The sequence below is a fragment of the Ornithodoros turicata genome, chromosome 2, assembly GCF_037126465.1.
Source record: "Ornithodoros turicata isolate Travis chromosome 2, ASM3712646v1, whole genome shotgun sequence".
NCBI classification, from domain to species: Eukaryota; Metazoa; Arthropoda; class Arachnida; order Ixodida; family Argasidae; genus Ornithodoros; species Ornithodoros turicata.
In genome coordinates this window covers 112,590,836-112,617,321 of record NC_088202.1, presented here as the reverse complement: position 1 = coordinate 112,617,321, position 26,486 = coordinate 112,590,836, and the positions used below count along the sequence as shown (strand labels likewise).

General features: G+C 45.3%; 1 protein-coding gene across 2 annotated transcripts in view; it reads right to left on the bottom strand.

Annotated features, from left to right (window-relative positions):
- The window catches only part of LOC135383957 (nephrin-like), a 140,424-nt gene that overhangs the window by 9,223 nt on the left and 104,715 nt on the right, over positions 1-26,486 (bottom strand). For both annotated transcript variants that reach the window (XM_064613230.1, XM_064613231.1), the window contains exons 4-9: positions 20,500-20,706; positions 15,549-15,848; positions 11,979-12,269; positions 5,591-5,887; positions 2,077-2,382; positions 911-1,039 (exon numbers count right to left, since the gene is read on the bottom strand). In XM_064613230.1, the coding sequence (XP_064469300.1) occupies positions 911-1,039; positions 2,077-2,382; positions 5,591-5,887; positions 11,979-12,269; positions 15,549-15,848; positions 20,500-20,706 (1,530 nt within the window). The remainder of the gene's footprint in view (positions 1-910; positions 1,040-2,076; positions 2,383-5,590; positions 5,888-11,978; positions 12,270-15,548; positions 15,849-20,499; positions 20,707-26,486) is intronic.

Sequence of the window (26,486 nt, the reverse complement as noted above, 5' to 3'; positions counted from 1 at the left end):
CAAGAACTACCATTGAATCTGTCGTCTGCTATTAGGCTATTAGGTAGGCTTGATAATGATTGCATATTGTTAAGACGACATGTACAACGCTGTCCAATATCACATGTGGACCCTTCTCTGCGGAGATTTGATTTGTAAATTATGACGACGCGTTAAGACGAGCAGTTTTCCGTTTTATCTAGGTTGTTTACAAATGCGAGATAGCGCATATTTTAGAGTTTGGGATCAGCATTGACGATAAAAACTGAACGAGAAAACATGAGCGGATAGCTTTTCGAATATTTGGTTTGAGCAGACAAGCGCCGATTCCACCTGCAAATGACTATCCTATACACAAACAAAGACACCTTCACCTGTCCTCGGTTCCCACGTAGACGCGAAAGTGCAGGTTGAACTCTTTCCATCTCCTTCTGATCATATTTAGCCTCGTCTTCCTTGATAATGGCACACTCGATGGAGTTGCTACGCAATTTTGTTAATACTGCCTACGTACCATGAAAAAAGCATTGTCGTTCCCTCTGGCGCCTACGTACTACAGACTGATCTTCGCAACCTGAAGTGTTAACCTCGAGAAATTTCCGGGCAGAGCTTAGGCAAGTATGCTTGCATTTTGTACATGGTTTGCTCAGGGCTCATTTCGGATTACGCTGCACTTCGGATTGACAAATAAAGTTAAAAAGATTGTTTATTATGATTTATTACTATTAATCGCCGTTGTCTCTTTCACAATTTAAATTTGCCGATTATCGAGGATCAGTAGCTCACGAACTAGACGTAGTATCATCCACCGAAAGACACCGAATTAATCTAGAAAAGTTGAATGCCAAAACAGATAGGGCTAATTTCTCTCGTAGTAAACAACGAGTCTAGTGTAGACTAAGAGCCCTATGTACGGTGTAGTTGCATGTACCTTTTGTTCTTTTCTGATGCTTGAATTTGATGAAGATGATGATAGCGATTGCCGCTATGAGAAGTGTGACAACCACACCAACCAAAGCTCCAAGAACTGGCCGTATAATATTGATTGCCTGGTAGCCAGCTGAAATGAAAAACAAACAAACTGACTGCAGCAATGCTGCACTGCGGAATTCTACCGACATACTGTTTCAAATTCGTAACACGTCGAGTAATACAAGTGCAATGACACATTGATTCTCGTAGCACTGCTCTTTCGCTTCGTTGTGCCCAACTCCAATGTATCACCAGCTGACAAAAGACTGCCCAGCTCTACACATACGCAATGTCAAAGCCGTCATGCGTGCAAGAGGGTACGCTAATCGTAGAAGGTCGTTGATATCAGTAATTTCTCTTCTATTAGATGCATGGCGTGATATCGGTAGTGCGATCATATCGGGGCAGACATTCATGGTCATTGTCACAAAGCACGCGGGATACATACAGGGCGTTTACTTTTATCCTTTAAATATTTTTTTCTGAAAAGCTATGACAACAGCATAGATGTCGTTTTTGCAGTTGAGTTATATGGCCAGGTGGACATCCTCTCGAAGAAAGTATGCTACTACAAAATAACTAATTACGTCAAATTCATTAATTAACACTTTAATTATGATATTTCGTGCAAAAGCGAGATAGCAGAATGAAAGACTATCTTCGTTGAAAACCATTACACTTCTAGAAAAAATCCTGAAACATGCACATGCACCTGTGCCAGCACCAGCAGACCGGCACCTACTCCAAGCATCTGCATCACTCGAAATCACGTGGCCCTCGGACGTCTGACGTGAAATGAGCGCTGTTGTCCCTGCGTTCTCCGTCGCTGCGTTTTCGGCTTCGGTTCATTTTCATATCAGAATTCGGTGAAGGATATTTTAACGCACGTGCGCGTTTTAGGATTTTTTAATCTTGTAAAAATAAACACCCTCTATAACAACACCATATAACATGTATAATACGCATCTCACAAACGTAATCTTTGTATATGTAGTCTACATAAATCGACTTTACTGTACCTCCATCGCTGTGTAGAGAAACAAACAAACAAACGAACTTCACTGTTTGCAACACCCGTCATATCCTGCAAAAGAGAGTGCCAGATGACTCTATGGGGACTCTGACCTGTAAGCTTCTCAGCGGGCCGAAGAGTGTTTACAATCAGGTTTGTCGGTGTTTTTCGGCCCTTAGCGTTAACGGAGTAGACGACCACGTTGAAGGACGATCCAGCAGGCAGTCCTATAAAAGCAAAGGTGGGAGAGCCGACAGAAGTGCCGTTGGCCTGCAGCCGTCCAGTGTATATATTGTACATCTCGGCTACGAACGTCACAGGAGAGATACCGCCGTCCCATCGGCCCTCGGTGCACTCGAAGAATACAGAATCTTCCGTAGCATTCAGCTGTGTGCAGTTTGAAACTGGGTCAGGAGGGCCTGCAATGAACGTAGATAGACCATTACCACCTCGTCACGCTTAAAGAACGGCAGTTAAAGGAAAGAGTCAAAAGATGTCCTGCGCGGGACATATTGGGCCTCTCGTCAACTGCCAGTTTTTCATCGTTGTAGCCGGACGTTGCGAGACCTAAATTACCATAAAGTCAATGACACATGTTCTTCTGAATGCATGTTACTTGGTTGGACGCTTGAGATACGCAATGGCTCTGTAACATTCAGCTTCCGACAATCAAATTTCAAAAATTGTCCCCTCAATTAGCAATACTGACGCAACTGGTCAGCTGGCCTCTCGAGAATGCACGCAACAAAGCTAACAAGCTTCCTTTCTCCGGAGCGCGGTCGAACAGGCACAGCTGGCGCATCCAGCACCAGCACCACTACAACACAGATTAGGCATTCGTGCGAAACGCCTGGACGTGAAGCGTTCTCACACTATCGAGTATAAGAAGAGCGACTTTCACATTTTGGTCACGCAAGTGACTCAGGATACAAACAACGGCTGATGACAGTCGGAAGCAGAGGCGCTCAATAAGAGAGGGAAGCAGAGGGTGCAGACGTTTCTGCTAGTTCGAAATATTACCACCAAAGTTCTCATTGTTGCCAAATTGATCATCACCGAACTGCCAAAATTATGATCGTTGTTCAAAAGAAAGTTTAATATTACTTTGAAATTTGCTTCAAATGCGTCACAAAATGTTTTACTATCACCTGTACGCCACTGGAATGACCTGGTGGCACCTGTACGCCAATCTGGAATGACCTCTGCCTGCGGACGCCTCTGCCAAAGCAGCACATCATCTTGGCTTATTATTGGCCCAATATGTTGTGCTGCTTGGGTGGGTGCTCTGATCATTTGGAGCGGGGGAAATGTGAATCTTGAAAATTCATTAGTCTGAATGGTACGAAGAACTGGGAGCTTACGTGTTTTGTGTGCAACATGACAAAGACAAATTCTGCATGGTGGTATACAGGAATAATCGCAATTGCAGTCCATCTATATGTTGTGATTGTCCTTCTGCGTTAATCAGCATTGCATACACATCCAATCCGCATGTGGTATGATAATGTTACCCGCAGCTCTTCTTGTTAGGTTATGCAAATCCACCAGGACATCGCACGGATGGTAATAACAGCAAACGAAACTAGGTGTGAAAGGCAAAATTTTAATAAGACATTTCAACAAACCATTCGTGTACTATTAAACCCCTCTGTTTGCTTGAAAATCACTGAATCGAAGAATAACGGAGGCAGGTAAACATAAATAGAATCTCTCGCCGAAACGCGAAAGCACAAATATACATAAACGTAACTTTAGCACCATTTCTGACGAGACGCCATACCCTTTTAACCCTTCACAGCAATGTGTGTAAATTTATTCCCGCAGCGAATGCTCTATTTTGCCAAAGTCTCCATATTGTTTCCGTTTGTACTTATGCTACCTTTGACTTATTCGTCACCGTTTTTCTTTCTGTATGCTCCATGATCCGGTTTCACATTTCTTAGTCACGATTGCTGTGTTATGTTTACCGCTATAAACCGTGTCAAGTCAGTGCTATGTCAACAAAAGTAGTATTTCTTTTCCCTTCCCCTCAGCCCTACATCGCTCTCCCCCGAGCAACGTGCAGCCCGCCAACCCAGAGTATCTCCCCTGCCTCCAGTATCTGTGTTTTGTTTGTTTTTGCGTTGCACGCGTAGTGTCTACGCACGTTGCGAACGCCTATGTAGTAGATCTAACATTTTACAACGACACTGAAATTCCAGAAGCGTCCTCTTGAGAACCTGCTCTCCAGGGCCATGCTCATCAATCACCTCGTCGTAAGTGTTCGCTACGGAACGGGACACGTACGTTTCTGACACAAAGGGCGGGCACGAAAATATGTGTACAGCGTAATACGACAGTCCCGTCTAAACAACAGCACAGCTGCAGTGTCGCGATAAGAAAACACATATGACAGCTGGCTACAAAAGGGGCTAAAGGTGGAGCGCAGATCTGTGCGAATGTCGCAGCGATTTGCTTTGAGGTTGCCTTCCCCCTCTGAACACTCCAAGCATCATAAGAAATAGAAGCACAGAACATGCAACTATATTGCACCTGCATAAGCGAACGGATCTTCGATGTTTCTTTGTTGTTTGAACGGCGACAAGATTTCTCTCACGAAAAGAAAGAAAAGACAAGACGTCATGTCTTTTGCTTGCGGTATTTCACTTCCACAAATCTCAATATCGAATTCTCAGCGATGTTGGCCTTCGCGCTGTTTCGTCCGCGGTCGTCCACAGCGGGGGACTTTTAGGAAAATGTTCCATCAGAGAGGTATAGCAGTGAACAGAAAAGTGGGCATGAAGATGACTAAAGGGGCTGTTGAGGTGCGTGCAAAAAGTGCGTGCAAATGAACTACGCATATGTACACGTAGAGAAAATTTATGTACATGCTATCCAATGTCTGATGATATCTAAGCATAAATCTACATCTACAATATTTTTGTGTTGTTGACCGATTAGATGAGTAACGAAGAAAAGAGCCCATCCTTGACGTTTTAGTCCACTATTTCCTACGCGTACACATTAATCTACCGATTCACTTTTTCTCGAACAGAATCAATTCATGAGGTCAGTTCTAAAACTCTGCCTCCATTGCTTTTCCACACAGACCTAAACGAGTCTTAAAGATATTAGGATAGGAGAGGGCAAAAGTGACCACTGAGGCAGGTCGGATAAGCTTTCGATCTAAATGCCATCACACGTTCTGGTGCGTCGGATAGTCAGTGTTCCTCTTGTTCTTCTGCAGTAGTTTTTACGCCGCTGAGATCGGATGTGGAAAGACACGTTCTTCCAACGCTCTTGTAACATATATGATTTTATGCAACGAGTTAATTACTTTATTTTAAAGTACAATATGCAAGTTACGGAGAAAATCTGTAGACATGGTTAAAAAAAAAAAAAAACAGGAGAACCGCTGTAGCGGCCAGCACCATAGTTCTGCTTTGAAACTGTAACGTGACATGACGTGATTTACTGAAGTCCTGACATGACTAACTTGAAGGAAGTTGCAAAGGCTTCAACTAAATGCCCTCCCTCGTTGAGAGCAATCTGACGCGAGACGAAAACTACAACTTCTGCCAGTAGAATATAGAGCTATGCTAAAGAAAACCAAGCTCGAAGCCGAGATCCAACACCATCATGACTCACCCGCTTTAATTATGGAAAAGCTGCAGGGCCTGCGCTGCTTCCCAACATCGTTCGCGCCCCAGCAGAGCAGTTCACCATAGTCTTCCTCCGTCTGCGGCGTGTAGACGGCAGTGCTTCGCGCAAACACATGGCTGTAACTGATTCTTTCGTGTCTCTTGCCGGAAGCAGCAGACGTGTTGAAGCGCCACTGGAACCTTACGTCGCTTGGGTCTGCTTCGAGCTCGCAGTGGACGCTGACAGACTCTCCCGGAGAAACGCCGTAAGTGACCCTCTGTCCAGCTTTACAAATGGGGGCAACTGCACAGAACGAAGGTAAGTAGTATGAGATAGGGTCGCACGATGGTTGGGGCAAGAATAAGTGATCACGATGTCATGGGGTGCATGATTTACTGTTCTGAGGCTGACACACACAGACAGACGAACACAACACCAAGCCTCAAGGTGCCTGAGAAGATGAAATAGTGAAATGTCGCAGTCGTCGAAAAGTCAACAGCGGCGAGAATCGAACGATGCACTTCCTGATTACCGGCCATGTGCGCAAACTACTACGCTACAGTGGCACGACAAGAGGTGCATGGTTCGGTCGCTGTCGGGCTTTTTTCGACGACTGCCATATTTAAATCTTTCTTGTTCTTGGGTACCTTGAGCCTTGTGTTGTGTTCGTCTATTGGTTCGTTAGTGGTTAGCGCACTTGACCTGGAACTAATGGGTAGGTGGCTCGATTCCCTGGATTTTCGACGACTGCCATATTTCAATAATACATGGGGTGTTCCACGTCTGAGGTGCGGTGCTCTACCTGATTACATTACGAGGAGCTGCTGTAAAGTTATCGTCCCGACAAGGAAGAACGTGGCTTACAAACCTTGATTACAACTGGACATATTCATCTCGAAGTTCAAAGCACTTAACACATCGTTCGTGAAGCTTCTTTAACCATTGAGAATAGAAATCTGACGTCTGCTCTCCGAAATATTATGTGGCTGCTCCTGTCACCTCAGAGTCCCCTGAGGATATTTCCCTTTCAAACTTTTTTCAGGTTTGGCAACAAAAAGTAATCCGATGTGGCAAGATCCGGGGAGTACTGCGGATGTTCAAGGCATTCAAATCGCCCGTCCTTTAGAACCTGCATTGTGTTGCCTGCTTTGTAAGACGGTGCGTTGTCCCGCAAAAGGAGAACGCCTTTGCACAGCCTTCCGCGCCGTGTTTCCTTCGAAGCCTCCTTTAACCGGCGGAGCGAGCTACAGTAGTATGTTGCATTAACTGTTTCACCCTTCTGGAGATAGTAAGTCTTCAAAACACCTTCCTTAAAACACCTTCCTTGTTCCAGAAAGCCGTGGCCATAACCTTTCCCTATCTTGGGTCTTTCCCTTCTTTCGTTGGGTCTTGAATTTCTTGAGAGTTGGAGCACCCGGGTACCCCAATTCCATAGACTCCTGTTTTACAGCGTCATCTGTGAACCCACCCGAGATCGCGTGGTCGGCATCCGCAGAAAATGCGCGTCACGACGGTGAACTACCATCTCTTGCTCGTTTCTCACTGTAGGCAGACGGAGCTTGGTACGCAGATTGGAAATGCCCCTGGCTCTGGCCCCATCGACCGAGATAGATGTGCTACGCTTATTGTGAACGTCACGCCGTTCTATGTAACATCCACAAGATATTGGCATTCAAGTGGTCCACAAGCGCGATATAGAAAAAAATTTAATGCTATAGAAAATGTACTCCTCTATCACATTAAAATTTCACGCACCTATCTCAATTTGCGCGGGAGCTATCGGTCGAAATGTGGACGCGGGTGACATTTTACAGCGTCAGCTGAAAACGTGGGTCACGTGACCCCCGCAGAGTGCAATCCAACCAGAAATACAAAAAGGGTTTAACTCATACTCGCAAGATAAATCACTTGAGAAAAGTATAGGTTCATCTATCACACCCACCGTGCGTACTTGAAATACAGAAAAGAGCGGAGAGACCGGATGAGTGACGACTCGCCGCCAATCTGCCATACATGCGAGGGGTGATATTATCAAGGCACGACCGGATTGGCCGATAGACATCACATAATTATGAATCATTTCAACCATTATATTATAAAAACCATTGAGCATTGATTCACGCACAGCTGACACTGAAAATCGCGTTACAATAGCGTAACTGTCCCTTCAGTTTTTTATCTCGGGATCATGGTGATGTGACCTTGTTTGATCAACTGTAACAAGTCGATCACAAAAAGTTTCTCTAGAACGTTCAAAATGCTGCAATGCTGCCACTTGAGGAACCCATTAGGTGTTGTTTCTTGTTGGCATACAAACATTCCGGCACTCACTTGGCTAACAGCTTCCGCATGCCCAACTCTTCATGAATTACCTACCCAATGCGTTCCCTGAACATGCCTAAGGTATCCATAACTGTTCTAGCCGGTCGAAATTTGGTCGATCTGCCTAAGTGGGAACATAGACAGAATTAACAATTGCAGGTGTTGACGCTGTTGGAGCCCTTCCTGATCTTCTGTGTTTTTGGTGTCAACATCCCCACGCTGAAAGTTGGTACACCACTTCTCCGCGATTGAGTACGATGAACACTTCACTTGTCTGCATCATAGATTTCTTTTGGATTTCTCTTCCGCATGAACAGGATCATCGTTACAGTCCCAAGTTCAGCTAAGGTGGTACTAGAATGACTGGGTGTGTTTACCAGCGATTGCGCGTGGCCAGCTCTGATGTTGTTGCCGGTACCAGCTGTACCTTCTCAGGCCTCTGATTGGGGCGCCTATAAGATATTCCAGCGGAACTATTCATCACGTGATAGCACTCGTGCTTCTAGACGAAAAGCGCACTTCTTTCTCTTCATACACTCGTTCTAGTGGTCAGTGCACGGCAGAAGGACGCAGACGAAAAGCCCGCTCGCTGTTTTGGCCAAGCGCGCTCTGCCGGGCACGGCTGGCCAGCCAAGAAGCTATGTTTTTTTTATTTCTTTATTTGTTAGTTGTTTTTCTATGTTGAACCCATCTTTCGTGTTTGGCGCTTAATTAGTTGAAAAATACGATAAATAAATAAACGATATTACCCTGGTGATCTACGTATTCCTTCAAAGTGTGCACTAGCATACTTCACAGCACGGGGTATCTGCTGTGTTACCGGACAATATTTGGACGTATAAATTATATAATGGCGTACTAGTTTGTTGACCTCCCATTGGATGTGAGTGCACTCCTGTTATGAGCAACTTCTAAATATTACTCGGTATATTGCAAAAAAATGTATTTTTGGCATATGATCCGCAGTTCTCGCCCTTTTGTGTATTGTCATCAAGTAGGAAAACTACCGCCCTTTTGTAATTCATGTTGACAATCGTACAAAGCAATACTTCAACAACATGTTTTTCATATGGTTGAACAACACGTTTTTATATACATGGTGTCCAGCGTAACAATAAAAGTGCTTTGTCAGAAACACAGCTACGACAGGAAAACCGATGTCTTTCCCACACGACCTGTGTTGCAGACAGATGCTCCATTGTTAGACCCGCCTCGCTAGCAACACAAGTCTTGCGGGAAAAACATCACTACTTTTTGTTAGCTCTTTCTATGGAATGGCACTTGTATAGTTATGCTAGACACCTTGTATATATGAGCAACGCTCTTCACACAGTATGTGTCCTCTCCTCCAGCTGTGTAAACACCGCACCTGTAACAACATGAACAGTCCCCAGTACCTTTAACACATCCATAACAAGTAACGGAATTGTTGAATCCTACCACTAAAAACTGTGCACCCAAAGTAAAGTCTGGCACAAGAGTGACAGTATTGACTGTGTTCGTGAAGTTAGTGCAAACTAACATTTCGACAATTTTTTAAGTTGTCGAAGCTTCTCGTGGTCTCGCTTATTACGGTTCAAGGATTTCACGAAAAAGTGAAGCCGCGCCAGACAATAAAATTTGACCACGCTCCTAGTCATATCTAGACTGTGTTCGCTGCACCCGACAAGCGGTAGTTGAAGCTCATTCACGGATGCGATTACGCCAAGGATTGATTCTGAATATAACTCGCTCGTACTGAATGATTTTGTCACGGCATTTTCCAAGTTAAGTATTAAGTTGTAAAACGTGCGCGTTGGATAGAGCAGGCCGCCGTTGTGAAAGTGCTCGGTGACGTCAATGGGTAGATTTCTTGCTTGTTCGGCGTTTGCAAAGCACATCCTCCTGCATTCAGTGTAAGGCTTTGTCAAAATGCACTTGCGTGCGGCGTACCCGGCGATGTAATATATCAGCCTGGCGTCACTTTTTTCTGTCACGTATGGTAGATGATCCACTGCTGCTTCCGCTGCCACCATGTTGACAGAATCAAGCACCTCGTCGGTGCTTTGTCGCAGCTTAACTGATGACATGTTGGCTGCTTCTGGGCTCAACAGAGCTGTCACGAGGCCATCGCCCACATTTGCGTCGTTTGGAGCCCGCGCGAGGTTATAAAAGCTGAGACCGTTTACAACAGTGAGAAACTGTCCCGCAGAGGGGTGTTCATTTGAGCCAAGCGACTGCATGATAATGCCGAATAGGCGCTCGATGCAGTCCTGACGTATCCGTGACGTCATCGCATATGCGTACCCAACGTCCCTCGTGAGGTACTCCAGCAGCCCTTTCACGCTTGTGAGGCTGACACTGAGCCCCGCCGTGCTGCGACTGAGGAGGCCCTGCTGTCTTGTGTGTGCCTCCCAGTCATCCAAGAATAAGAGAACTTCGTCGAGACATTCAGCTTGCTTGGAGTTTAGCCTAAACAATAGAGACGCCAGCGTCGTAATCACGCTCCCACGCCATAATACAACTATAATTCGGGACAAAGGGAGATTTCCCATGTATTTCTTTGCCACAGAAAATGCATGGGGAACTGAAAATGCAGTCTTTCGGGAAGGACGTTAACTGCAGTGTGTGAGATTTCACGCGCGTGAAAGTAATCCACAGACCGACCACTGTGGCGTCGCTCATAATAGTTGTCCTAAATTTGAATAGGTTGATCCCATTGAAGTCCTCCAAATTACCGGCGCCTTGGCAAGGAACTGTGGAGTCAAGTGTCTCTAGCACTTCATTGGCGGTAGTTGCTGACCGTATAACTGTTTCCTCGTACAACAGTGCGCCGATGAAAGTCCGAAAAAGTGCACTGTCTCCTTGGCCGGTAAAGATTGCGCATTTCTCGAAAGCAATGGGGAAGATGTCTGTTCGCTGGCAACGAACGTTGCGAACACAACAGTGTCATCCATGCTCGTCGGGCATATACGGAACCTCCCTTCGATGGATACGTGATGCTATTTATCAAGTGACGACTGGTGCTGTGTGTCACAGACAAAGGTGCTTCATATATTGGCATCTGAAAAGTCAACGGCGATATCGGTCGCGACGATTCCGGTGGATCCTGTTCCCGCTAGTACGTGTGGTAGTATTTCCTCGGCGGCTCTTCCTCAAGGTCCGGACAGGCTGTACGCTTTCTAATGTCATCAGGAACGAGAATCGTAGGCACAGCTCCAGGATCCAGCGATGGCACTCGTCGTGGCAACGACGCGACTTCACCATTTATGGTGTGAGTATGGTGTCGGAGAATGCATCTGAAATGTGCAGTTGTTGTGCATAAGGCTGTTGACACAAGAGGACCTTTGTCGCGCACAGGAAAACGCTACATCACCTGCTGTCTGCTTCAAATGAACAACACTTTTCCGAGAACTTTTCAGCACGCCCTACAGCGATTGCACTACTCAAAGTACTAATTTTCGTACATTTGTTCTGGCTACTATCATATTTTCAGGTGGATTTGACTAAACCGAAAATGAACTTTCTGATTCTGGTAAGAAAAATATGTCACTTTAACTTGGCAAATTTCTGGGTTCAGTTCAGTAAATTACATTTTTCATCAAAATTTGATAAAATTCGTCGTAGTACGTGGCAAAACGTCGCTGAAGATAAATACCATTGACAACATAATTTTGAGACAAGTAGATATTTCATTGACTTTTGTGACACGTTTTGCGAAATACCCTGACCTGAATTGACAGGGAAGTGATACAGATGTCAGCTTCTTCATCAAAGTCAACGTTCTAGCAGTAGGCGTCCTAGTCCCAGTACTGTCTCAATCCTGATCTTTCGGAACACTTCCCTGTGAAGTCGGCCCAGGACGCACGATCCCCCTTGCGATAGTCGTGACGTGGTCCACCTGAGCATGACCGACAACGGGAGGCAGTTCCACCACCACCACCACCACCTCGTCCTTCTTATATGGTCTCTTAATTATCAATGTTATCAATGAATTGAGATCGAACACATCTCGCTACAAACGTGCAGACAGTTCCGAAGACCCCGCATGTTGAGCACTATAAAATGACACTGATAAACATAATTAACTTACACTTGACCCTGAGTGTAAAGTCTTTACTGGTGCCCCGGCCTTCCCTGTTGATGGCAGAACACTTGTAGCTCCCTCCTCGAGAGCGATGTACCTTTTGCAAGACCAGGGATTGGCTGCTGACGATGACGCCGTCAGATATGTTTGTGGTAACCTCACTCTCGCCGAAAAGCCACGTGATTTCTGTTGCAGGAGGGCTGGCGTCGATCAGGCATTCCAGGTACACATCGTTGCTTTCTTGTATATCGTCCAATTTCAGGTTTTGGCCCAACTGCACTGAGACCTTCGGAGCGTCTGGACAGCAATAACATACACTGAGATATCTCGCACGCTTAACCTAGAGGAGGAGAATGAAATATAAGGTTTTATACAAACATTTAATCTAGGGAACACCCATAAGGGGTCTGCGGCTCTATTGCTTGGAAACGTTTCAATTATGCAACAACAACAACAACAACAATAAATGACGAAGTGATGATGACATGGGATGTACAATTATGCAAGAATGAAATAAGTGAGTGCGAGAATGTGTAGAGCGTGTTGGTTGGTTCTGAATATGATTGAGAACGCTTGGGCACTAGATTGTAGAAGCAACCTTCATACATCGTTCTTCCAACAACGTGAGTCAGAGGGCAGTCAACCTGTAAGCACTAGAGGTCGCCTTGGTTGCCCGAGACTTCCCTGACTGGAGCTGCTTGTCCAAATAAAATCAGTTGCTAGTGGAACGCTTCCGTGTGTCTTTGTCCCTCCGCGTTCTCAATCATGTTCTGCAGTACTAGGTATAGAAAACAGAACAGACATACACACGCAAGAAAGAAAACGTACACATGTGCAAGGTGGAAAGTAACTGTTCTGAGACTGAAACGACGATTGAAAAGGAATGAATGCCTTCCAGATAGTGCGGAATTCGGCGTGTATTGAGGAGATCCTGTGCGAGAGCCTGTACCCTTCAGGGTGAATAACGCACAGTGTATCGCACTACAGGATTCTGTGTCGGTAACATATATAGCCCGTCCGTTAACATTTCCTCGGCGTCTGAGTAAATGTCACGGTATTGAGAGCGATTGCAGGTGTGTCAATTATATTTTTAATACCAAGAATATCAAGGGCAGTTGGTACAGGACGAAGTGTCCAAGGAGAGGGTCGGTGGAAGTGTCTTTACCCGACGCCTGGGAAGATTCTGAGCCAGGTCGCAAAAGCAGGTGTGTAATGTGGAACGGCTTCGCTGATGAAGCCTGGATACTAGAGGATAAGAACTGTGTCCATGATGAGTCGAATGATGTGCCTCTGAAACTCCTGGTCGTGGAGGACATTTATTGGAGATTCCCTAGTTTCTGCGAGCGCCAAATTTTTTCGCGTCAGTCTTGGTACTCCCAGGATGGTGTGCTGACTTTGAGCGGAGATAAACAGAAGCATTTTCTCTTGGAAGGGCGTGAGATCATCTCATGTATCACAGGGAGACTGTATGATGGTGTTTGTCCGATTAGGGGAACCGTGAAGGATGTCCTGCTTTCATACGTAGTTCTATCAAGGCCATCCTCAGGGAGTGTTGATGATAGTGTGATGATGATATGATTGTATTCTTCTAAAGGTTTTAATGCGATAGCATTATTGGGCTCACTCCTCAGAGATCATTGTGCCTTTGCGCCGATAACTCAGCTCAGACCGCAAATGGCGCCAGCGGAACTGTGCGAGCAGACAAGTTCCTTACTGCTCCCCTTTCCCTGTATACAGCTCGATGACGGCTAGGATCGCGTAGTAACAGCATAGCCACGGGCGTGTCTGCTAAGTGATAGGTGAGGTTATCACGACGGAGTTGCAGGCATTGGAATGCTAGTTATATATTATTATATTACATTTTGCAAGCGAGACTGACAAGGCGGTAGAGCGACGTCATGCTTCGTCGCGGTGTGAGCCTGCTGACATGAACAAATGATCGTTCTCGGACTTCTCATATGTTGGTGGCCTTTGCGGAAGAAATAGCTTTAGCTATTTTGTCCCGAAGAAGGCCGAGCTTCCGCCGTAACGTAGACATCGCCCCTAACTTTGATAACTTTTAAGTATTCGTACACCCTTTTTTGTTACTTCCCCTACATTCGTCTTATGTCTCCCATTTATCTCAACGTTCACTATAATTACGTAGCCGTCCGAGCCAACTCCAACTTTTCAAGATATATATAGCTATATATGTATATACTCGGGTACGAGCACAGGTCCTCCTGGCCACTGTATGGGGAAAAACAAAGCTTCCGCAGTCCCATGGCGCCCACTGGTCCATCGCAGGAAGCTCGTTTATGGCCTTGTGGGGTTGTGCGACCTTCAAACTCACTGAGGGACAAACTGCGGACTCGCGGTTCCTTCACTTTTACGTCGGACAACCATGTTGCCAGATGGTTATCTGTGTTACTGTGTGCTACTGATACTCATGGTGCGACAATACAAAACGAAAAATATCCAAAAACCAACCAAACAAACAAACCCCACAGCACATTATCCTCTCTAGCTTTACATCATAGCTCGTTGCAGCGTTGCAGTTGTGCTCCTACATTTGACCGATATCTGCAAACCATTATGCGCAATTTAAAATTATTGAAAGGAACAGGACACAAGCGAGCTGGCGTAACGTTGAGGTGGGAAGCATCACCTTGAGCTTCAGGAATGAGCTTCCGTCAAGCTCAAGGTGATGCCCTTCCCACTTAAAATTATCAAATCCATCAATCCGCCAATATGAAATCCATCGTAAACTTGTCAGAAACATTTTCCTGAGTTTAGAAATATATTCACAAGGACACACACATGGACGAGGCGTAACCCAAACCAGCAATGAGCTTTGAGGTAAAACGGTAAGAAGCAAACACACAAGGGAAGGGAAAGCAGAGTGCACGTTTGTCGTTTCAGTATGAACTGAATATACAATACGTAGATCAGGGGCACCTGGTGGACAAACTTCATAGTGCAAAAGCCTGAGGCTGGGCACAAAGACTAGGACAGAGTTCGCGAGGTTCCACTGTGTGTGCCCATCCTTAGGCTTTTGCACTATCGAACTGAATATAATACTGATAACTGAAGCGGCAATGGAGAGCTCTCCTTTCCCTTCCGTGTTTTCTTTGTTTTTTATCGTTGCACCCCAGGTATTAAAGCTCATCGCTCGTTTGAGTCTCGCTTCGACCGTTTGCGCTTGTCCTCGTCCTTACCCCCCGACTCAGGGAAGTGTTACCAACAACTAGCCCACATCAGCTTGCTTGTTGTTTCTATGTTCTACATCGTAAAGTTCTACATCGGTCTACATCGCTCGTTGTTATAGGTAACTTCGGTGTTATAAGCTAAGGCACATTTTAAGCCCTATAACTGCCACACTTATATAATATTTTGTAAAATACTAGACCCGTGGCAGCTTGGTGCGAGTTGTCTTGAAAGACTCATTTTTGAGTGGCTTTTAAGTGGTTTCGTTCTGCCAGAAAGTGCAGACTGGGTGTCCTTCAAACCTCGCTGGACAATGCTTTCAATATTTGTCCATGTAATTATTTGTCGGTTTGGGGGCCACACACACATAACAAACCATCTCGCACTCACAAAGAACGTCGAGTTTCCATCCTTCTTCGATTGCACTGCCGGGGATAAACTGATTCTCAGCACGGCATGACAGGATTTGTCCACTGTCCTCTATGCGTGGAGTGAACTGGATGATGCTGGAGCTCGTGGTCACTCCTTCTTGCACTTGATGCTCTTTGGAAGAAATGAGCTGTTGACCGCCCTTCCACCACGTCAATAAGGCTGGGGGACGAGAGCCGCTCGAAGTACACACCAGTTCCACTTCCTTGTCAGCAGAGAGAGGTTCTTTTGGTGGTTGAATGGCGACGTCCAGGGGAAGCACTGCGTAAGGAAAAAAGTAACATTGTATGCCACCAGAGCATCCCTTTATGTTTCGCATTTTATTTACACGCGCACAACTAATCTGCGCCACTTTATTTTTTCTGATAAATTCCTAATACACCTCATTGTTAACCGTATTGCTTCTAATACTTTCAGTGACGAAGTAGATTCGAATCGCCGTTCTCATTGCCTGAATGACATGAATTCAATACATTTAGTAAGATTGATGGAAGAGGCTCCGGTCGTGAGCCGCCGATATTTCGAAGGGCGTCTGTATTGCTACTGGCCTAATAAAACAGTGTTTAACATGAAAGAACTGATGTTCTGAGGCTGGAACAACATAGAAGGGACAAATACATACAAAGCCTCAAATTGAGGCTTTGTACATATTTGTCCCTTCTATGTTGTTCCAGCCTCAGAACATCAGTTCTTTCATGTTCAACAGTTGCCGCCTGCGTCGATCCCGTCGTATGCATGTGTGTATGAGTGAGCAAAAATGTAAGAGTGAAAGGAGGATGAGTGAGTGAGAGTGGCTGGTTTGTCCCTTCAGATGACGCACCCTGGAAGCCGCTGAGAAGGCGTGTTAGCTAGCTCAGTTGGTAGACCCCTGGACCGGCAATCCAGAAGATGTGGGTTCGAGTCCTACAGCTGGGTAACCTTTTCAGTGACTTTCATCTTTCATCGTTAAAACAGTGTTTGCTCGTAATAGCGGCGGCTCTCGACTTGAGCCTCTTGTTTCAATTATTTAAACGTACATTTAGTTAAACATCGAGCTCCAGTAGTGGCCTCGTCACAACATAACTATAAATACATGGGGTGAATAATTTACTCAAGTATACGCAGTGGGGTATTGGCTTAATCAATTTGGTTAGTCGCTGTGGAGTCTTGTTCCCTTGGCAACGAAACGGATTGTCAAGAGCGTACTGGTGAGACGAAGAACATTATCTCGGTGTCTGTTTTCAGATATCTGCGACGGAATTAAGCAGAGACGTCATTATCTACAAGCCTGAGTCTGGACACACAGAGGGACGACACGAACACACGACTCAAAGTTGAGACAGTTGAGCCGTTTGTTTGTGCCGTCCCTCTGTGTGCCCAGACTCAGGCTTTTACATAATAGAGTTCTTCCCCCAGCTTGCCTGCGTATACGCCATCTTGTCAGTTAAGCAGAGACGTATACGAAATACGGAGGGGGACTGCGATACCAGACGAATACTGTGGCGATGTCTTTATTGTGACTACTCCCTATGTATATGTTTACACGTTATCTGAGTAGCTTGTACGGCGCTGGCTCCAACTTGCGGTATAGGGAAGTTAGTAAGGTGGACGAACAACCCTTGATATATTCTTGCTCATATGCGCATAGACCAGGGTCTATATTGAACCTCTGTATGCAATAAGAGGACATGTCGGCTTATCCCCTTTTTACTATTTTTGCTGCAAATGACATCTACAGACCAGTATGTACCTCCCAAAGCAAATTTAGGACCTTATTGCAATTCATTGGCCGGCTACAGCAGGGTAAGAAGCGGGAAATGCATGTGTGCCAATGGGACCAGGCCCCTTTCCTCGGTTTTTGATTTTTCGACTTGTCCTCTTATTGCATACGGAGGTTCAATTGTGAAATTGACTTACACCGGAACAACATGGCACACGTAACATTGTGTTTCACGCAAAAGGAAACTGTTAATGGGGTTCTGGCACTTCCATATTTGTGGCTCTCTACGCCATTGTATGTCAGGACGTTGAGGAAAAATGAGGTATTTTTCTACGTGCTGTGGTTCGAAACACACAAGCCCTTAAACATATTTTGGCATCAAGCTTTGACGTTAGAGGAGCAGCAACATAGGTCATTCGTATTAGTTCCCGTATGCACGTGCTTCTTCCGCGGCTTGTCGTGTCGTGGTGCCACACCCAGACGATTTCGGTATTCGCAGTGCTGATATTCTACGCGTTGATTACCTCTTCACTGCTTGGAAAGCCGGTTTACATGGACGTAAACAAACGTTTATTGCATTTATCTAGCATAACTTGAAACGGAGTATTGCAGGCTTGTAGAAATACTCAGGAAGTACTCCCAGTCCATTCGCGCGAGACCATTTGTTCGGTAATCATTACGGAAATGTGGTTGAAAACCCATATGTCGCGCAGAAGATATCTCAAAGACTATGTCCAAGCAGCCCGCCCGCTTCACCCTCTTCTTGCACGGTTTTCCAACATTTCTGCGTCGCGTAAACGGCAATGGTAACTTGTCAGCGGGGAAAAAGTACGTTCTGCACTAACATAGACATATAATAATTAGGATTTCCATGCAGTTTTCCGTACATACCGAAAAGAGTCGACAAACGTATGCCGGTGAAATTTTTGCGCGGTCGATGAAAACAATTATACGACGAAAATCACCGGAGTGAGCACTTCATACTTGTTTTATTTCCTGTCGTTTCATGTTGAAGTACTCTGCACCAGACAGACGCAAAGGGGTCACTCCATTGTTAGTACAAGAGCAGCGGTGTGCAATGTTGGCCTCAGTCCTTTAACATGTACCTGGCACTTTATACAAGTTTAGGTTTTAACAGATGCTACTGTAACGAAAGAAAGGTAAGTAACATCTTGCTTTCACTCTATGCATGCGAAAGGCCTGTGACGATTTTTACCGAGTGCCATCACGTTTACAAGATTATCACTGAAAACCGCCGATTCGTAGTGAGCGAAATATCCACCATTTTTTCAGACCAAAATTTTTAGGAATTAAACACCGGAAACCAGAAACCTTAATAATACCCTTGGGTATACTTTCAATAATGCACAAGCTCCGTTCACTATATACCTTTCAGCAGCCCATCACCTTAAAAATGCGAAATATAAGCTGAATAATGATGGGGGATAATAAAATGAAATGAATAAGCGCACAGAATAAGAGTGGCGGGACTGAAGATAGAATGATATATTTTATACGAGTGAAGTGGGAAAGAACGTAAATATGTTGAGAACAACGCAAACATGCTCGTATATCTCACTACAGCCCAGAACAACCTCCAGAGAATATATCCTGTCAGAGAGCGGAAGCTGCCTTGCATCTGGCGGAAAACAAGCTGAGCGCGCATAATCTTTTTCGAGCATTGAATACATGAAAGGCAGAACAAAATGCAGGAGCTGAAGCCAATCACTGAATGATGAGAACACCGACTTAGCGAAATATGCGCACCAAATTATTGATCTAGCAGCACTACCTCTTTTTCCACTTGTCTAACAACGATGCTAACAATCGGAGGAATGCCAATTTTCTTGATAGTCAGTATTATTGGGTTCCCATTAGCTGAGACAGCAACGGGCGTGTCTGAAAAAGATGTCAATATAATAAGCACAGCGTTGTTGACTGCCAGAGCGTCGGCCGATGTTGTTTGTGAGTTTGCCGTGTTTTCAGCCTTTGGGAACATCCTGGCTCAACATATCACATTTTTGTGGGCTAAGCAATAAGTTGCAGGAACCAGTCGACCTGTCACTAGGCACGGTAACTTTTGGGGGTACTCGTTACAACTAACTCGTTACTGTAACTAAGGTACTTTGTTCGGTAACTTTTAACTGAAGTCGTTGTTTTGAGCTCCTGTAACTTCTTGAGGAACTCATTCATTTTTTTCAGTAACTTTGTCAAAGTAACTTGGAGTAGGTTCTCAGGTTCCTTTTGTTCGATTCTGGTATGCATACATTCTGGTATGCTCCTGCCATAGCCTTAACAAGGCTGCAGTATGTATAAATAAATAAAATTCGGTTTTGGCCGTACCTTAGGAGACTCAGTTCACGTTCCTCCTACGTGCGTAGAAGACAACTCATGGAAGCTAAGCTTTCATTGTCTGCTTTGTGCTTCGTTGAAGAACCTTATCACGACATCAAACTCATCAAATGCCTCGCTAAAGAAGCACATAAAGGTAAGCATGTTTCGTCACATCAAATACTGTAGTTTTCGTAAAAATAAAGCTATTTGCGTAAAACGTCTTGCACCGCCCATTGTGAGATGAAGATCTCAATTAATGATTGAAACGCCAAGAACTAGAAAATCTATATTAGGTAGCAAGTAACTTAAAAGTAACTCTTGCTTTTCCAACGTAGCTGAGGAACTTCAAGTTCGTTTTCATTACCTGTAACTTGGTTAGTAACCTAGTTACATCTTTTGCACAGTAACTTAACTGGTAATGAGTTCCTTTCGTCGACCTTCAACTCTGGAATGCGAGAGAAGCGTATCGTATCGAGTTATCGCACCTCCTCGCACCTACCCCGTCCAGTGCATTGGGTAACGTGGCCCTGTCCGAGAGGATTTGTAGCCATAAGTCGATACGATAAGGTTCTGTCGCATCCATGTAAACGCAGCAACTGTTCTGCGGGAAGATATTGTGTATGCCGCTCCGACACCCCTGTAGTAGGACTACCTGTTAATTCAAGTTGCCCGAAGGACCATTTCTTCATTTTCCTTCCATCTTGCTTTACGTATCTGATCCTTAGCAAACAGCTTGTACTAAACTCGAGCGAAGCAAACTATCTGTGTGTCCTTGTGAATTGTCACTTTCGATTTGGAATAGCGTATGTCATATGGTGAAGTATAATAAAAAATATTGTCCTCGGTGTAATCAAAACCATAGTTGATAAATACACCAACAATTCATGTCGAGTGTGATGCTCCGGGAGACCGATACAGTGGAGTTGTTGTTGGCCCCCTGGCACGTCAGCACCGACAGGAAATCGGACCGCTTCAGTTGATCGATCTCGAGGACGTTCCGAGCCAATCGACCGTCGCCGATAACCGTGAAGTTGTTATCTACGAGCCGCTTGTCCTTCCACCAGGAGACCACGGGTCGAGGTTTACCTGCAGGGACCCAAACAGTTGAAAGTAGTATTCTAATATAATCTCGGGCACCACATGCACTGCTGGATAAATTCGAGACAACTCGGCTTTTGTGTCTGAGTCAATGGAATTGCGAGACATTACTGGCAACACCAGCTGTCAAAGCTGCTCATAAAAAATCCACTTCTGCAAGTAATCCTTGCCTGGATAGTGTTAATCGGGTAAGGTTGTTGAGTCAATCAAACATAGAAGAACGAGCATCACAATAATGCCTCACAACAATCAGTTGCATACTTCGATTAAAGAATATTTTGTTTTTAACATATGTACGATCAACAAGTTTATTTTAATGATCGGTAATGATGAACAATAAAAGATCTCTGGATTATATGCACACACCTAACACATCCCACGTGCGCGCTCAAGCTTCACCGTGCTTCTTAGCGTGCCTTGGTGTTTCAGTGAGATTAGAGTCACTATATAAGCTGCGCTTACAGTATCGACGCACTTTTCCCCCATTCAAGAAGCCGCATGAATGGGGGCATTCATTCACTCCGGGGGCTCACGTCGCCGGGAGCGTGTCGAGTGGACGCAGACATCTCGGGGCGTTTTTCGGGCGTGCACGGCCTCTTTGGAAGTTGTGTTTTGTGCCTAAAGCTACGATATGCCGTGCTGTGCGGCGCTCTATTGTAAAAACAGCAACGCTGGAGGACACAAACTCTACAGATTTCCTCTCGCAAAGAAGGATGAAGCTTCGTCTCCAGGAGTGGTTGCGGATCGTGCATCGCAAGGGGTTCACTGTGACAGAACATTCAAGGCTGTGCCAGGCACGTGATATCGCGCAAGCAGGACTGCGAAAGTTGCGGAAAGGGTTTAGTTAGTTTCTTTTTTCAGCACCATTTTGAACCCAGCCAGTTTGAGCCAAACAGGGCTGACGGGAGACGACTTCTAAAATGAACGCCGTGCCCACGACACCGGGAAGCGACAAGAGCGGTAGCAAACCCAGCAAAAAGCTACCAAAGGCTGTCGTGACAGACATCCAAGCACCAGGTAATAAAGGTTGGATTAACGCGCTAATAAATCGCGAACGGGCGGAACGCGAATCTGGCAGAGCTGCGTAAATGTGGTTTGACTGTCGATTTATTTTGACGTTCGACGAAAAAGACAAATTATCGGCCACGAATAATTCGCTCCATTCATACACACAGAAATCCCAAGGCCGAATGAAACTGTTCCAGTCGTGCCTTCTACTGCACAGGAGTGCATCGTCGTGGATACGACAGCACCATATCTTAGTGAGAAGACTACATGCTGCACCGCGGGTGCATGCATTCAAGAACGAGTGCCTGTTATTCAAAGATGAAAAGTCACTTCCATAATTAACTGAGTCAATTCTTTCACGCAGAAGTCCCACAACTGACAAGTGTGGGTGTTGAGTCCTCCGTTGCACATGAATTGGTGGTGATTGATCCGTCACACTCATACCCTGGTACTACATCTCACTTTCTATCCAAGCTCTAAGATCACGCCACGTACGAGAGATCAGGTATTAAATATGTTTTACAGGTCATGTAGTAGTCGGTGAGACTGCAGAAATGGAATATAGGACAGCCCGTACAAGTGGTATGTATTAAAGCTTATGAATAAGTGTAAGAAATGAAAATTTAGATTAATTTTGTGTCAAATCAAGAGCATCAAGATCAGAGAGAAACAACACCCAGTTGCTAATTTTTCTCAATTCCACGTAGAAATTTCATTGGAGGATGAAACTGTTGAGCTCGACCCTTGCGCTACACAGGAGTACATTTTGATGAACCTTGTCGATCCAACGGTGCTCCTTCCTGGTAAGAAAACTGAAAGTTAGACATGTACTAGTTTATTTTTGCAGCATTGCGTTCATTGGATTGGGTGTAGCTCGAACAGGTTTGAAAAATGAGTCGTCCGAGAAGCTGACATAAAAATGCCATTTGTATTAGATCACACAGTAGTTGGTGAGGTTTGTGAAATGCAATATGCCTGTGTTGACGAATTACTTTAGTTACATGACTTGTGAGACAACATGATGTTTCTCAACAGACCACGTACTGTTCGACAATGAAGGTCAAACGGAGGCCAACACTTCATCAGTCTCGGCAACCCATTGTAAGTGCCACTCCCAGTAGCAAGTATGATTTTTATTTCTTGGTGACTGATGATTGACAAATATTTTTGCAGTTGAAGACTATGATTCAAACCATTCCCTGGTTGTGAGTGTACTGCTGTCCAGCTCTCTGATTGCTGACACTGGTAAGAGTTCTTGTAGACGTGAAAATGGATTATGAACAACAAAATGATATGGAGTATTTGCAAACTCTTCCGAGGTAATTTGCAACACACTCACAGAGCTCATTTCCTTCAGTAGATGTTCTGCCCAGTTGTAGAAACGCAGTTGACATATCATCATATCAGGACCGCCTGTACTGTTGTGGTAAACCGTGTCAACATGAGTTCTTGGTTGCTGATCTGACACGCCCGCTGAACGTTGAGCAAAAAAAAAAAGACAGTCAATTGGAGAAGAAACTGGAGGCTCTTGAAAGTGAGAGCTGCTTTTTGGAAATGGTGAACCCATTGCTTAATGTCGGCTCTTTATTCGCAGAAGACCCACGACTGCGTGGCACCCGACCAGCTGAAGAAGCGTTGAGAACAGCGATGCACGTGCAAATAGGTAGGAATTATTCCCTCTCACTTTTCTAGAATACCACACTGCAAGTGCAATAAAATTGCTGTAGTGTGCACACTTTCACAGAGCCTTCGTTTTCTCAGGTGGGATGACCGAACCGTCCTCAAAGCCTTGAAGACAAGACCTGCGTGTGGCCGTGGGGGATATGATTGGATGGACTTCAGCCACTACCGTCAGAAAGGACCTTAGAAAAAAAACCTAAAATGTCAAGTTCGTCCAGGTATAGAATTAAGGTTATCCTCATGCACATGTGAAGATGTCGTGCTGATATGAGCAACACACATTTTAATGGTAGTTCAAAGTAATGAACACAGTGCGAACATTTTTCATGTCACCAGGTATTCTCGAGGAGCTCCTGCCTGCACTTAGCGTAAAGCTGGAGCAAATGCGACCAGAAGAGCGGCACTGCGCAATCCTGGTCGATGAAATGCAATTGACACCTGGCTTGGATTTCGACCCCACACAGAAAGCCGTAATAGGACAAGCAACAGCACCACTCTCGTGCCGCAATAACAAGGAACCGGGCTTGGCAACACACGTACTTGTCATCATGGTGGCCGGCTTGTCGTCCAGATGGAAGCAAGTGATAGCATACCACTTTTCAGGTTTGTTTTCAATCTGTGATGTTTTCTTTTCATACAACATAGTTCACAAGCAAAGGCTCAAGACGAGACATTCAGATATCTTACAAGAGACTCCATCGACGGATCCTTCCTGAAGGATTTCGTCTTTGAAGTCATAAAGAAATGCGATGCTGTCGATGGAGTTATTTCCAACATTGGTCCCAGCAACAAAGCCCTGTGGAAACTCTGCGGGATTGGGGCTACGAGGGCGTCTGGAGCAAGTGTTTCCTGTAGCCACCTGTGCAGCACGGAGCGCAGGTTGTACTTCCTCGCGGATCCTACACATATGCTGAAGAACCTTCGTCGTCATCTCGTAAGGGGCCAATCCATTCACATCCCACCGAATGTTGTCAAAGCAGAGAATTTTCCATTTGATGAGGTAGGTCGCATAACGTTCTGCAAGTTAATAAATAAATGTTGTGCTTCATGTTATTATGTGCAGTGTAATGGTTCCATAGTACTGTGCATTTGCTCTTACATTTTCATTCTCATTTACTGGTGTCAGTACGCCACATCAGGAAAGTTGACGCTGAACACGACCTTAAACTTGCACCCCACCGCAAGCTGAAATACCTGGATCCGAGCCACTATGAGAAAATGAATGTGTCGTCTGCCGTGGCTGCTTTGAACAATGCAGTAGCTCCTGCCACCAGGGTTCTTGTACAGCTTGGGAAACTCGAAAAGGAAGCCGTGACCACTGCCTGATTTTTGGAGCAGGTGGACAGGCGGTTTTCTCTTACGTCATCACGGTCAGTTTCAACGGGCCTGAGCAATTTCAAGGAGAACAAACATCAGATGCTGTGTGCTTTCTCGAGGTATTTGCAAGGTTGATGTCGGCTGTGAAAAGAGAAAAGGAAAGTCAAAATAAATGCTTCAAACCTGTCTAAGCAGGCATTATGGTTCCATCTATGCGTGCAGTGCAATTGCAGGACCTTCTGTGGAAAAAGTGCAATTTCAAGTTTGTCATGCTTGGCCGACTGAGCCAGGACGAACTGGAGAACCTCTTTTCTTGTGTACGTGCAAAGAACCCTGTACCTCGGCCTCTCGAGTTCAAGCTAACCTTGCGGCTCGTAATGCTGTCACAGTATTCACGGCCAAGTCGTAAGGGCAGCTACCATGTCAGTGACCGCTCTGGTCTGTTGGAGTTTGTTGAACTCCGAAAAGGACTTGTGCAAGACCAGAGCCACAGCAAACATGACAGTGTTGTATGTGTGGAACCCGAGTTGCTGGAGTGGGAGGAGACCGTGACACTGGACACCCTTGAAGCTCAGTCACTGCTACGTAGCAGGGTATGCTGCCAAAAGTGTGGCCAGACTACACAGGCTCTGTGCAGCATGCAAAACGTTTTTGGAAGACAACTGGACGGACAAGGATGACGAAGAAAAACCCACTTTGACGGCCAGCCAAAAAAGTTGTCAACTTGTGTTTCGACAGCACGAAGACAATATCTTCAATATATATATATGCCAGTTCTTGCTGAAATTGTACTGCAATGTGCCTTTTCACATGAGTATCATGCGTCCTGCTACGGGATTGCTAGGAAACTAGTGGACAAATTCCTGAGCCTACGGATGCGTATTGCCCTCAGGAAAATAAACCGTGCACCACGGGCTGCGTCATCAAAATGTGGCAGCAAAAGTGTAGCCATGAGAGTACTTGCTGACCGAATCAAGTAATACCACCACCAGATGCGGAAATACCACCACCACGGAAATACAGCACCACCTTCGGTGATCTGCAAGAAGATGGCTGAGAAGAAAAAGGCCCTTTTCAGGGCCACACCACTTGTCTTATATAGACGCCGTGCTGCGTGTTTCGAAAACCTTTATAGAATTCTTAAGCTGCACACACAGAAGTTGGGAAAGTAAAGTTTTTGTACTTTGCTACGCAACTAGCTGTACTGACAGCTAGTTGTGTTTTCGTCGTCGCTTTGTCAGTTTATGCGCATACCAAAATCATCACAATCAACGGCGGTGTCAAAGACTAATAAAATCAAATAAAATCAGTTTCAAGAGGACAACGCAATGTAGATCCTATCAACACACACGAAACTTTGAGCACCCGCATAGATCGACACGAGGGAGCAAATCACACCAACGACTCCCAGGAAGAGAGCGGGGACCGTATCATAACGTCATAACTGAGAGAAACCGAAACAGGAACCACTTTGCTGTTAGGAGGCCAGGAGAGCCACGCCACAAAATGGCCGCCGTGTTCGCGGGCGTAGCTCATTGTTGATACTGTAATCGTAGCTTACGACGAAGCAAGGGAGGGTGATGTTGGGTGAAGGTGCGCTCAGCCTACTCGGGGGCGGCGGCTCCGTGCACCCTGCACCCAACGAAGCGAGACGTCGCCTACTCCGCCCACAGTTCGAGTAGCGCCATCTATCGTCCGAGATGAGGTTTCGTCGTAGATCAAATGATTTTCCAAGGTGGTAGCCCAATAATGCTATTGCAAGT